This window comes from Penaeus vannamei, chromosome 17, assembly GCF_042767895.1.
Source record: "Penaeus vannamei isolate JL-2024 chromosome 17, ASM4276789v1, whole genome shotgun sequence".
Lineage (NCBI taxonomy): Eukaryota > Metazoa > Arthropoda > Malacostraca > Decapoda > Penaeidae > Penaeus > Penaeus vannamei.
Genome location: NC_091565.1, coordinates 9,236,447 through 9,251,446, shown reverse-complemented (window position 1 = coordinate 9,251,446; position 15,000 = coordinate 9,236,447). Strand labels below are relative to the sequence as shown.

At 35.2% G+C, this 15,000-nt stretch overlaps 3 protein-coding genes across 3 annotated transcripts in view; all 3 read left to right on the top strand.

Annotated features, from left to right (window-relative positions):
* The first annotated feature begins 1,958 nt into the window (after positions 1-1,958).
* LOC113803631 (UPF0389 protein GA21628) lies at positions 1,959-5,444 on the top strand. Its single transcript, XM_027354431.2, has 3 exons — positions 1,959-2,270; positions 3,294-3,387; positions 3,701-5,444. The coding sequence occupies exons 1-3, from the start codon at positions 2,081-2,083 to the stop codon at positions 3,927-3,929; spliced, it is 513 nt and encodes a 170-aa protein (XP_027210232.2). The 5' UTR covers positions 1,959-2,080; the 3' UTR covers positions 3,930-5,444.
* Positions 5,445-7,111: 1,667 nt separating this feature from the next.
* On the top strand, positions 7,112-12,636 carry LOC113803629 (UPF0389 protein CG9231). Its single transcript, XM_027354428.2, has 3 exons — positions 7,112-8,043; positions 9,976-10,069; positions 10,233-12,636. The coding sequence occupies exons 1-3, from the start codon at positions 7,857-7,859 to the stop codon at positions 10,459-10,461; spliced, it is 510 nt and encodes a 169-aa protein (XP_027210229.1). The 5' UTR covers positions 7,112-7,856; the 3' UTR covers positions 10,462-12,636.
* A 2,152-nt stretch (positions 12,637-14,788) lies between these two features.
* Positions 14,789-15,000, top strand: part of LOC113829907 (UPF0389 protein CG9231) — a 14,500-nt gene continuing 14,288 nt past the window's right edge. Inside the window, exon 1 of the mRNA XM_070131875.1 lies at positions 14,789-15,000. This exon is cut by the window's right edge and continues 169 nt beyond it. Within this exon, the coding sequence (XP_069987976.1) occupies positions 14,974-15,000 (27 nt within the window). The 5' untranslated portion in view covers positions 14,789-14,973.

Sequence of the window (15,000 nt, the reverse complement as noted above, 5' to 3'; positions counted from 1 at the left end):
CATGCCACAGGTTGCATGACACGATGATTTCACCGTAGTCATGCAGAGTTCAGCGGCCGGACGGTTTGCACGACCTCGCCTAGCTTCATACTTTGTGCATGACCTGTCGAATGTGACCTGGCAGCTTATATTCAGGGGGGAACAGGTTTGGAGGAGGAGGGGGGTGAAGGGGGAGGAGGGGGAGAGGGGGCGATGTCACTCGAGACAGCCAGGTCGGGTTGCTTGCAGCGTGTGTGTGTGTATGTGTGTGTGTGTGCCTCTGTTTGTGGCGTTTCACACAAACACTTTCGCACCGTTTGTATGTTATGTGTAAGTGCTGTTATGTGTGTTCTATTATTCTCCAGTTTCGTTTTTTCTTTCTTGTCTCTCTATCTTCTCTCTGTATTCTATATTGTTTCTAGATTAATGTTTTATTCTCTAGACGTGTTTATATTCTCTATGTATTCTGTATTTTTTCTCTCTCCATCTTTGTCTCTATTCTTTAGCCTCCCTGTATTCTGTTTTTGTTTGTTTGTTTTTGTTTGTATCTAGATTATTGTCTCTATTCTTTAGATGTGTTTATTTCTCTCTATATTATTCCATTCTTTTCTCCATTTTTATCTCTATTCAATAGCCTTCCTGTACTCTTTCTTCTATATTATCATTTCTACTCTTTAGACGCGTATACACCATCTCTGGATTGGGAAACGGAATAGTATATAATAAATGAGAACAGAGATAAACAGCGGTCTGTAGCGAGGGACGGTAACGCCCGAGACCCACAGCTGTGCAACCCGCAATCCGCTGTAACGCCAATTTGAAGAACATGACTTCAGCTTCATGTTCTTTCCATGAACACACTTGGAGAATGACAGACTGCACGGCTGTATACGTGCTCGAACTCGCCAGCGCAAAAAGGAGAGCGAGAAATTACGTTCACAAATCCTCACGCATGCGTACTGTGCGTGTGTACGTATGAACACGCACACACACATATGTATGTGTATGTCATATATATACATATATATGTACATATATATATATATATATATATATATATATATATATATATGTATATATATATGTACATATATATATACATATATACATACATACATATATGTATGTATATATGTATTTACACACACACACACACACGCATATATATATATATATATATATATATATATATATATATATATATATATATATATATATGTATATCTATATATGTATATATATATGTATATATATATATATATATATATATATATATATATATATATATATATATATATATATATATATATATATATATAACACGAGTACCACTATACAGGTTGTGCTATATTGCATAGAAATATCATGCACGTGTGTACATATATATTAAGTTCATATGAGTGTGTACATAGTCATATGCAATTGCGTCAATCACTCTATTGAATAAAACATCCTTGCATTGACCCATATAAACAAACGCACGTGGCTTTGTGATTGTTTTCGTCGTCACCCGCTGCTCCGACTTCGCCGTAACGCATTAGTCGGCTTTACCTGATCTCAGGCATTTATTTCTCAACAGTTCCTCGAAACTTTTGTATAAAGGCACTAAAAAAGAAATTCCATTAATATTGTACTTCTAAAAGAAGAGAAAGAAAGAAAAAATAAGACAGCGAGGTGTCGAACTTTGAACCGAAGCCTCCCAACGTAGCGTAAACGTTTTCCTGCGAAGAGCGCCTCGCACGTACGCACGCACGCACACACACACACACACACACACACACACACACACACACACACACACACACACACACACACACACACACACACACACACACACACACACACACACACACACACACACACACACACACACACACACACACACTCACACAAAGACGTACGCACGCACACCCCCACCATCGAGGGGGCGGGGCTTCCGACGCCAAAACACATGTTGTTGTTCCGAACCCAAACTGTGTACGTGCCAGATGTCAGAGGACAGCGGCCGGGGGATGTTTCTTAGCGCGAGGAAGACTCCAGCAGAGTATTCACACTCGAGAGCTCGAGGAAGAAGGTATCCCAAGCTGATCCGAAAACAATCATGGCGTTTCGTGGAACTTTGGCCAGACTGCCTGCTCTGAGGACTTCGGTTCTGAGCACAAGTCCAAGAATCTTAGCGGTTCCTGCCAGGCAGACCCACAGCACAGAGGATAGGCGCAAGGATATGGTTATCCAGGCTACTCCTGCTGTTGCTGCTGCGTGTGGCAGTGCCATTCCAGCTGGAAGATTGGGTAAGTGCTATTCTTTTGTTTATTGTGAGTAACCCTTGTCATGTCGTGAGAGGTGATTTCATTTCAAGGTTCTTATTTTTATCTTGGTTAATGTAGGGTTTAGAACTTTTGTGATTTTTTTTTTCATATATTCATTTTTTTTTTCAATTATATATTCCTGTTAAATGGAATTATTGCGATTTACACGCGTAAGTGTTTGAAGAAAAACACATACACATACACATACACACACACACACACACACACACACACACACACACACACACACACACACACACACACACACACACACACACACACACACACACACACACACACACTTTAAAATCGCATACAAACGCGTGCACCCAAGTTGATGGAAGCAAATCTCACATACGAGTTTGAATTTGTAAATTGAAATGTCTGACTCATTAATGCAATTTTAAGCAAAGGGTTGAATATGGTATACACTACCAGTGTAAAGATCTTTGAGTATTAACATTTATTTAGCTTCCCGTTTCGCTCCATGCCAAAAATTTAATTGTTTTAGGAAGTTAGTATGCTTAGTCACGAAGGTATAACGTTCATTTAACAAGATTAATGTCATTGACCTCTTCTTGCATCTTTCAAACTGTCTATCTGTTGCTAATAATTTTCATTACTTATCTCATTCTCTGTTATTTTAAATATATGTTCTGACATTCCTACTACAAGAAAACTTATTTATAAACATATACGACCGGTTTATTAAAATTGTGCGAGGCTGACCCGAAGCATATTCATTACACTGATATGAATATGCACTTAAATAAATGCATAGCTAGCAGTCTAAACATGCCTATCTACCGGATATTTAGATAGATATATGTATATCTATCGGGCAGGGAGACAGATATGCAGTATTTATGTGTATATGTATGTCCATATATTTAAACATTCATTGGGTCGAGCCTCCGTAAATAAATTTTAACAAACTGGCAGTTAATCTAGAGTTAAAAAAAAGAGCTTTGAAAGTAACTCGACTATTGTATCATTTTATTGCAGGACTGAGAGATCACCATGTTAACAGACTGGAAAAGCACTTGTTGGTTTGGGGCGGAAAGTACAAGAATGTTGCAGATGTTCCCGACTTGGTTAGGTGAGTTTTCTTTTATCTTTTGCCATTTGGTGTGAGGTTTACTTTAATGTATATTGTCTTTGTGAGAATTTAATTTAACTATATTACTTCAGCTTGACAAATGATGCTTGACAAATGATGAAAAACAATGTCATTAACGAATGATAAAAAAAACAAGCTTGACAAATGATAAAAAAATGTCTTTTCCTCAACGAATGTCATAAAAAAAACAAAGGACAATCTCCCTTCTTTAACAAATGATGCAAAACAATGGCCCTTCCTTCCCAAATCTCTCTTTAATCACACGCAAAAATCTCATTTTCGTAACCCACAGCCAAGATTCGCTGGAACGTGCCCGCAACATGGCAAGGATCAAGATCAACATTTGGATGGCTGTTGCAACCCTGTTTGGCTGCATCTGCATGATCTGGTCGGGCAAGAAGGCACACCGGGAGGGCCAGAGTCTCCTGAACATGAATGTGGAGTGGCACAGGAGGGTGAATGAGGAGGCGAGGCTGGCCAAAGAGAGGCAGGGACGCTTGAATGAAATGCCGCAGCTGTAGGGAGGGAATCTCTGCTGGCTAGGTGATGCTCACTTGTTTTTTTCGTAAAGCTGGGAGATTAGTACATAAATTTCCCTGTTTTGTATTTGGAAGTTATCTTGAAAGAGGAAGAGGAAGAGTGTTGGATTTGTGTTTGTGTTTCTGATATTTTTATGTGGGGTTGAGGGAAGGCAGAGAGAGAAAACGTGGTGTTTTCTGGTACATTCTGCAGATAACTCTTCAGTTGTGGGAAAAGTCTTTATTTCCTAAATAACCTTTGAAGGTTTTATACACAGCATCTGAAATAGTGCTTTACAACCAATGACAAAACAAGGTTTGTATACAGTTGAATGAGCGTTGTCATCGAAACAAAATCAGCTTAGTCTTGATTTATTAATCTTTGTTCCTCCCATCAAGTGAGTGGATGTCCTTCAGAAGAGTCAAGGAGAATATCCACTTAAAAAAAATACAACCTCATTACAACATCGACATTCCTTAACAACTCCCCCAGCAAGTCTTTGAGGAGGACGGAGACAGTGCTTTGTGATGGATTAACACAGTCCAGAGAAGCGCGCGTGTTCATATTGGGATTCCACGTTGGCCCAGTGTGCCCACGACTTCCTCTCTAGCAGTCCAGTCGCTGTCTCTCCCTCACTTCTGAGACTCGAGTTAGTCTAGATGTTAGTTCTCACACCGAGGCCATGATGGGGATTTTAGCGCAAGCTTTATTTTACGTAGCCTGATCACAGAGGAAGCGTGCAGTCCTCTGGTCATTTATTACTACGCAAGAGGCTAGAATTATGTTCAAGCTGATACACGGTTTTCTGCTTCTGACTACGAGTTGGATTTACGATCGTCATCAGCCACTTCCGTTGTCTTTAAGAAATTCAAAATCTACCATTTACTTCAAGTCATCTCGTATTGAGAATAATGTGGTTTTATATAATCATTTAAATTATGAAGGTTTTTTGTCGTTCTTCATTTCTCTCACACATAAAAAGAAAATGAAAGAATTGTATCTGTAAAAACGTAAGCTTGACGTAAACTATGATATATTAGAAAAGGACGAGAGGAAGGAAGGCTACTTGGGATAAACATATCCTTTGTTCGGCTGATGTTTCTTCCATGCGAATCCGTTATGAATGTGAAGAGAATATTTTTTTCACATGATTGGTATGTCCTTTTCAGAGAGACCATCTTTTAGGAAGTGTAACATATTTTTAATGTAAGGTAGAACTAATGGTAAATAGTTTTTTGTACTTTTATATTATAATAATTCAGTACTGATTTTAATAATTCAAGGCTACTTAAAAGTCAGCTATAAATGAGAACTGAACAGAAAGGAACAATACAGCTTACTTCATTGTAACTGAATATGGTTTATATACAAAGAAAACTTTAAAATAGTCATACATATACAGATTATTGTATTGAGATTTTACATGTTAAAACGTGTATTTTCTTACGGCGAATCTTGTGACAATAATAAATCACATGGTACATTTTGTATGTATAATAATAAAAGATATTTCTCAACATATTTTTTCTGTCACCTGTTTTCGTGAAGCACTGTATTTACTTCATTTGATACTTAAATCAACAGCTTATGAATACGAAGCTATAGATATGACTTTAAAGAACTGCATCATATAAAAAGAACGAATGCAACAATTTAAACTATTTCTACTGCCCTTGCTTATCAGCATGATTCCCAATCGAGTTCATACCTTCAAGAAAATACAATTTGCACTTACAAATCTAGTTGACAAAACTATAATAACTCAAAATTTAACAATTTATAACAGCATATACGGTATAATACTAGAGATTTGATTTCCATTTCATGTCACGTAGGTTATCATACGAATCTTGTGTCAAATAACAACTGGTCTAAGAGAAAGTGAAAGGGAGGGAGGAAGAGAGAGAAAGAGAGATTAAAAATGCGAATAAAGAAGTAAAAAGGGAAATGACTGAAAAAGAAAAAGTAAGAGAAAACATAAAGGAGAGAAAAAAAGACAGAAAGATATAGACACAGGAACTTCCATGGACATTTTCTCTTGAGAAAAATGTAAACATAACAAACAAGACTTTTAGAAAACAAACATATATGACAACACTCGAGTTTCTTCCAAGAAAAGGTCTCAAAAGTGTAAATATTATTCCAAAATTCAGTCACACTGAAAAACAGGAAAAACGATTCAGATTGAAGAGAGAAAATAATAAAATACGCGCATCTGTCAGTTCAGAGTTCAACAATCTCTAAGTGAAAAAAAATGTATCAGGTGACAGGCGCCGAGAAAAAAAAAAAAATGTGTTTCTAATGATTTAATAAAAGTTACCAACCTTTTTTTTCTGAAGAAACAAGTAATCCAGAATTCTGAGGCAAATTATTAGATAGTTAACTATTCGGTAAGAAACAGTTTAGAGGACAAACTATTACGAAAATAATGGTAGCATATCCTATTACTGTGGAAAATGCAACATACTGATACGCGCATATGTAATGAGAATGTTGATTTGTTATACCGCAGCATGGAAATATTCTGATATATTCAATTTATCGTTATAAATTCAAACAATATATGAACGCAAATATATTCAGCAGAAACATTAATTTACTTAACGCCCTCTAAGTTATTCATTGTTGCAATTATATGCGAGAGAGAAAAAAATATTATGCGTGGATGTATATATATATGTATGTGTATGTGTGTGTGTGTGTGTGTGTGTGTGTGTGTGTGTGTGTGTGTGTGTGCGTGTGTGTGTGTGTGTGTGTGTGTGTGTGTGTGTGTGTGTGTGTGTGTGTGTGTGTGTGTGTGTGTGTGTGTGTGTGTGTGTGTGTGAGAGAGAGTGAGAGAGAGAGAGTGAGAGAGAGAGAGATAAACACAGAGAGATGAGAGAGAGAGAAAGAGAGAGAGATAGAGATAGATAGATAGAGATAGAGAGAGATAGAGATAGATAGATAGAGAGAGATAGAGAGAGAGAGAGAGAGAGAGAGAGAGAGAGAGAAAGAGAGAGAGAGAGAGAGAAAGAGAGGGAGAGAGAGAGAGAGAGAGAGAGAGAGAGAGAGAGAGAGAGAGAGAGAGAGAGAGAGAGAGAGAGAGAGAGAGAGAGAGAGAGAGAGCGAGCGAGCAACTGTTCACGTGAACATGTCGTGCTGCGCATGGGAAAAAGGTTTGTGCGTGCGTCCGTGTTTGCTTGAAAGTTCTCAACGCCATGTAGCTGCTCAACTGCAGGCATTTCTGTCTCTGTCCATGTATATGTCTATCCTTAACTGTTCGGTAGATGGATAGATAAATAGACAGATAAATATGTTCATATAAGTTGTTTATTTGTATAGACATGTTTGAATCTGAGTTGAATGCCTGTGCTTGCTTGAACGAAGGAGCGCAGACACGTTTGCATGCCCCACAATGTATACGTGCGCATCTGTACCGATACACCCAATCGGCTTTCGATGGCGAGATTTATGGATGGATATCTGTAAATCTTGTCCCGGTGCCCAAAGTAAACAAACACACGTGGCTTTGTTTTTGTTTTCGTCGTCACTGGGGCTGCTTCGCCGAATCGCGTGACTCCCTCGTCTTTACGTCGTCCTAATACGTTAATTTTTAATATATTTCATAGAAAGTCTATTTAAATGACAAATACCTCACAACGCTTTAGTACAGATATCGGCTTCTTCCTCAAGCAGCGTTAACGTTTCCTGCTCGCCCGCCCGGCCGCACCGTCAAGGGGGCGTGGCAGCCACCGCCGAGAGCCAAGACGAGAGCTGCAACACGGGGCTCTGAGCTGTAATTCCTGTGACCCAGACATGTACGTGCCAGATGTCACAGGATTGCGGCCGGGGGATCCTTCCTCGCGCCATGAGCACGCCAACACGGCATTCGCTCTTGGGAACTTGAGGAAGAAGGTGTTACAAGTTGAAAGGCTGAAAGTTGATCAGACATGGCGCTGCGAGGATCACTGGTCAGACTACCTCCTATGTGGTCTCCTGTTTTGACCACAAGTCCAAGAATCCTTGCGGTTCCTGCCAGGCAGACCCATAGCACAGAGGACAAACTCAAGGATATTATCCAAGCCGCTCCTGCAACTGCGGCTGCGTGTGGTAGTGCCAAACCCGCAGGAAAGCTGGGTAAGTGCTATTTCTTCCTGTTCGAAATCCATACTTTGTAGTTAGGCTAGTGAGTACGTTTCTTGGGACTCAGTAGCAAGTGATTGTTAGCGTGCTTTGTTTGAACAGTTTTTTAAGATTGGGTTTTCAAGTATATGTGCCTGTTACAGCTGTCATAGTCCTAGTGCATTGAAATCTTTGTCTCAAAATGTGAATACATAATTTTGGTTGTGATTCACAAAAGTTACTAATCTACCCACTGGACTTTCAACATCATCTGTTGTTGATACTTGGTGGTTATGAAAAGGAAATTATTTCATGTGACAGGTTTAATTTCTAGCTATGAATGCTGATTTTTAAAATTCAGAATCAGCATTGTTACCAATAGCGGTTGTTGCTCTTATGAAATTGCTTCATTTTTGTGATGATATTACTGATTATCAAGAGAGGAAATAGGCAATTTAGGTAACTTCCTTTCAAGTGAGGGTACTTTGCTTATTTTTTTATTTCTAAGGGAAGAGAATACTTTATAAAGGGATCATATAATGTAGGTATTTTTAGCAGTTTCTACAATTTCAGGTATTCCAAGGATGTTTAGCAATCACACTTTCTAATCACACTTTGCAATCATAATTTACAACCACACTTTGCAATTGGATTTTGCAATCACACACTGCATTCACACTTTGCAATCACATCTTACAATCACACTTTGCAACCTCACATGGTAGTTGTGAAAGGGACATTCACTTTAATCACAGAAAGACAAGACAGACAGTTAATTATTGAATATTAATTTTATTTGTTTTGATGCAGTGTAAGTTATATACTTACATTCACATGTCTAAAAATGAATTGGATTCCCAAATTGCACACATTAAGAAAAAAAATATACATATATATATATATCTTGTGCATAGCCTAATTTTGATATGAAGTGCAAGTTTTCTATATTATCTTTAATAGATAAATATGGTCAATATATCAACTGCTGTCTCTTTCTCCTTCAAGAACAATGACCTTTTGGTTAAGAGGTCTTGCAAGTTCTCTTCCTTTCTCTTTTCCATTTTTTATCTTTTATTATATTTTTTATTTTTTTATTTTCTATCTTGTGTAAGATTCTTAAAGGATTAGTGGGGCTTCTAAATCTAGTATTGAGTTACAGGTACAGTGTAAATACTGTGTGTGTGTGTGTGTGTGTGTGTGTGTGTGTGTGTGTGTGTGTGTGTGTGTGTGTGTGTGTGTGTGTGTGTGTGTGTGTGTGTGTGTGTGTGTGTGTTCTTGTGAAGGTGTGTATATATGTATATATGTGTATGTATGTGTATGTATGTGTGTTTGCCTATGTATGTATGTGTATGTGTGTGTATATATAACCTGTAAGAGTCTGTATCTTTGTGTGTATATGTGAATGTATATGTGTATGTGTGCCCACCCCTGTGTGTGTGCCTCCTTGTGTGTTTGTCTGCCATTTCACTGCATTCTAAGTCTCTCTCTAAATCATATACTGTTATATTTTTCTCCATGTTTGAGTAAATATTAAAGGTACACAGAATCACATTTGGGGAATTCATGTAAAAGTTTTTTTTTTTAGCTGTTGCTTCCTGTCTCATTCTATGTTGAAATTTAATTGTTTTAGGGAAATATGATTTGTCACATTGATGATAAGAAGGATTTGTATTTAGTACTGATGTCATTGACTTACTAAACGATTATGTTGATAATGATTTGTATCTTACACTTTTATATGTTGCAAGTTATTAGGTACATCTACTCACCTCCTGTTGCAAGCAAATTAGATTTTTTATATTATTAAAAGTTTAAAAGAAGAGCTTTAAGGAAAAAAAAAAATTGATGATGGCATTTTTGAGGGAAAGGCATATTCTAATGCCATTTTAGAGAAAATAAAGCTGTTGTTATTAGTAGCAGTTTAAAGCTTACAATATTTTGTTTCAGGACTGAGAGACCATCACGTTAATACACTGGAGAAATACTTGCTGGTTTGGGGCGGAAAGTTCAAAAGTGTTGCCGATGTTCCTGAATTGGTGAGGTGAGTTTTTCTTTGGCTTTCATGTGCATTTTTCCAGGTTATGTTGAGGTTTACATTACTACACCTTGACTTTGCAATGCAGGTAATACTACTAGTAGATTATATTATTTCTCTTCATTCCAGAAATTATTTAAATAAATGATTTAATTTTTTTATATAACAGCCAAGATGTCCTGGAACGTGCCCGTAACAAGGCAAGAATCAAAATCAACATCTGGATGGGTGTTGCAACCCTGTTTGGCTGCGCCTACATGATCTGGTCAGGCAAGAAGGCACACCGAGAAGGCCAGTCTCTCCTGAACATGAATTTGGAGTGGCACAGGAAAGTGAATGAGGAGGCAAAGGTGGCTAAGGAGAAAGAGGCTCATCATGTGGACGTGGCAAAGCTGTAGAGAGGAAGTCTCGGCTTTTCAGGCATTGATGTAGCATTGTTGTTTTTATGTATTTTTGTGTTATATTTATTTCCTTTATTATTATTATTTTTTTTTATTGTTATATTTTAATTAAGGAGTTTAGAAAAGACAGAAAGGAGAGAGTAAGCTTTCCTGATATGGTCTGGAGAAATTACCTTTCAATTATAGGAGAGAGTGTTCGTATCTTCCTTAATGCTTTTTATATACAGCATTTGAATCCATGCTTTGCAGCTGTGATCATATGATATAAGTAATGGCAAAACTAGGTTTGTCCACAGTTTAATGAGTATTTTTGTCCAATGAGAATAGTTTCTTAGTCTTAACTATTTTCTTTAAAATTCCTTTCATCAAGTGAGTGGATATCCCACGGAGGAAAGTCTTAGGAGGATAACCACTCAATAAACCTAGCAACCTCATTACAACAGTGACAATCCTTAACAACTCCCCCAGTAATTTGTGTTGTGATGAACTGGTCATTGAGGAGGAGGGAGACGTTGCTTTGTGATGCATTAACACAATCCAGAGAAGTGTGTGTGTTCATAATAGGATTCCAGGTGGACTGCATGTGCCCATCAAAAATCCATTTGCAGCACCTCATTCACTCCTGAAATGTTTGTCTAATTGCTGGTTCGCACATGGTGGGGATAAACACTAGTGTAAGCTTTATTATATGCAACATTTTGCAAGGGATTATAATTGTGTTCTGTCTGGTTGATGCTTGGTTTTCAGTCTCTCAAAGCTTCATCATGGATTTTACAAGCATCATCTTCAAGTTCCTTTATCGCTAGAAAATCATATAAATATGCCATGTGCGGTTTCATTTAAAAATTCAATAGGAAGTGATGTATAATATATCCTCCTTATCTATAGGCTGTGAATGAGCATTTTTTAAATAATTACCGCCCAGTTTCCTGAAAAGAAGATGAGAAAGAAGTATGATGTTTGTATATATAATAGCTTGACATATTAAGTGTGGCTTAGATTTTCAAAAAAGAAAAGAGCTCCTTTAAAAGCAACTTGTGGAAGATATATATGTTTATGATAAGCAAGGCAAAGACCCTGAAAGTACATATATTTTTTCCACTCATATTATTAGCCTGCTATTTTAAAGAGGAAGGAAAAATATAACATGTGATAAAAAATTAACATAATTTCATGTTCACAATTTAGGGAAGGATAATATGTAAAGGTATAATTGTAGTAACTTTTGTACTTTTTTATCATGTTAATTTTGTACCAAAGATTCATGGACAATAATATGCCTTGTAAATGTTCAAATGAGTGAAAAAAAAAATCTATTAAATATGGACATCTTTTTATTAGATATTTTACATGTTATAATGGAATATATTAGCTTTAAATTACTCATATGATATATAATGATTTATATTGTAGATTTTCATGTTATGACATGTATTTTTGTAATGTGAATCTGATGACAATAATAAACTATATCAATTTTACTATAAGTAGAATAAAAGCTTAATTTTTCAGCGTGTTTTTTATGTAACCATTTGCAGTGAAATGTGTCACCATTTTCTGAAACACTAATACTTATTTTTTACATTTGAAGTTGCATTTACAGTTACAACTTTAGATATGAATTTGAATTCGTGGTGAGAATTATCCTCTCATTTAAGAAAATTTGATTGATCTGTTTCCTTACATGATTAATAACTATTATTCTTTCCAGTTAAACTGTCTATTTGTTTCATAGTATTCTTGGAAATTAAGTGATTAATATTTGCATTTCTAAAGTATTATATAAGTAGATATTTTTGTGAAATGTTTAGAGAATGGAGTTAGATTTTTGTTAGTTAATTTTTGGAAAAATAAATTCATATTTTGTGAAAGTGATAGAAAACATAATCTGAAGCTTAAGTCATTTGCATTTTCACTAATAATAACATTGCAAATTGACATTTCCTTGAAAAAAAAAAAATATTTTTCTGTACATTTCAAAATATTGCTTTGTGTATTCTGTGTAAGAACTGTTTCTTGCAATCCCTTTACGTCTTTTTAACTACCATAATATTGTTAGGTCAAGTGATAATTGTAATTGAGGCCATTTCAGTAAATGTGACTGTCCTTAGTCACCATCTATACATTTAGTCTGATGATGTAAAATGATATGAATATATATTGACAAATTTATATTTTGGTTTGAATATTTTTCATTCATTTGTATAAAATGTAAAGGGCACACTGTAACTTAGAAAATGCCAGATACTTGAACAAAGCATTGAAAATCTACAAGTATTTTGATAAAAAATTTAAACAGTAATCATGGCTTTTAGTTCAGGTATTACAATGGACAAAACAAAACATGTCTTTTACAATTATTTTTTTTCTGCTTTCACCATTTTGCAGGCAGTTACACACATGCTGTATCATATATCAACTTGTCCTCAGTGCATAATGCTGCTTTCTTACATAACTATTAGACTTGATATATTTCCTGAGTCCCTTTATCAGAAACTTTTAAATACTATCTCTTCTTCATTTTATTAACTTGTATTGAAGAAAAATTGAGAACTTTTAATTGCTTGTAAAGTTGTTTTATATTACTGTATATTCCTATGGTATACACAAATGTTAGTGTATTAGTATTTGGTAACTGTTATATTTTGGAATATGATTTGGAGCCTAAAGAACAGGAAGTTGATTGACGAATTTTCATCAACCGCATATATATATATATATATATATATATATATATATATATATATATATATATATATATATATATATTATATATATATATAAATATACATATATATAAATATACATATATATATATATATATATATATATATATATATATAGATAGATAGATAGATAGATAGATAGATAGATAGATAGATAGATAGATAGATAGATAGATAGATAGATAGATAGATAGATAGATAGATAGATAGATATAGATATAGATATACATATATATACAAATGCATATATATACATATGTATATGTACATAAATATATACATACATATATATACATATAAAGATATATATGTATATATACATATATATATGTATATGATATAAATATATAAATATGTATTGAATACATACATACATATATATATATATATATATATATATATATATATATATATATATATATATACATACACATAAGTATATATATATATATATATATATATATATATATATATATATATATATACATATATATAAATATATATACATATATATATATATATATATATATATACATATATACTTATATATATATATATATATATATATATATATATATATATATATATGTATATATATATGTATATATATGTATATATATATATATATATATGTATATATATAAATATATATATATATATATATATATGTATATATATATGTATATATTTATATATACATATATATACATATGCCATGTCTTTTTTATTTATTTTACATCTTTATTATGCCATGTCTAAGCTGCAACATATGAATTACAAAACTAAATTCACGTAGAATATATGATATAGGCCTACAAACAATCGCTGATAATCATCGCCTGCAAAACATGTCCAATAAGCAAATCGTTCAACGTGCCGACATCTGAAATTACTCAAGTATCTGCTCATTTACTACCATTTTCTATTATCTATGTCCCTGCCTACCATGCTCTAATTCCCCCCGCCCCCCTTGCTCTCAGCTCCTTCCAGGTGACGTCATAGGCCTTATCACCCAAAGCTGCGCAGAACTCCGAAGTGACGAGACCTGTACTTATATAGACCTTGTATGTGTGTGTGCGTGCGTGCGTGCGTGCGTGCGGGTGTGGGTGCGTGCATGCGTGCGTGCGTTTGTGTGCATACGAGAGAGAGAGAGAGAGAGAGAGAGAGAGAGAGAGAGAGAGAGAGAGAATGCATAGCCAAGGTAGTGCACTATGAATTGACAACGGCAATTGCAAATCATTACGGCAGCATACCTTGAACCCTTCTTTTTCTGTTTTGAAACAGGCAACTTTAAGAAATAAAAAGTCACAAGCTGCATTTAACTTGATCGATATTAGCGCCACGCAAAGAATTTACAATGCTCAAATTTACAATGCATTTCATACCTAATATTTTTTATCCCCAAGCTTTGCACAGCGCTGCCTGACGGTGCATGGAACTTTGTATCATTCCACTATATTTAATGTTATAAAACACCTAAATGCTATCATATATCAAACACCGCAGTCTTCTATATCGAAGGAGTATCGCTATCATCAAAATCAACGAGTATTTAATAAAACAGGTGATAATAAGCGATATAAAAATTGAAATCCCCGCGACCGTCTACAGTGTGTTGCGTCATCGTCAATAGCCTCCCATTGAGGCTCGGTGGATGTACCAATTTTTCTCGCAGTGACCTTGTGCGGTCTTTGAGAGATATATGCTCTTGGGTTTTCTTGGCGTATTGAGCCTAAAAAGACAGCATTGATAAGTTTATACGGAGAGAAGATTAGAGGAAACAATGGCCATTCGCCTAGCTTCTGTGGGA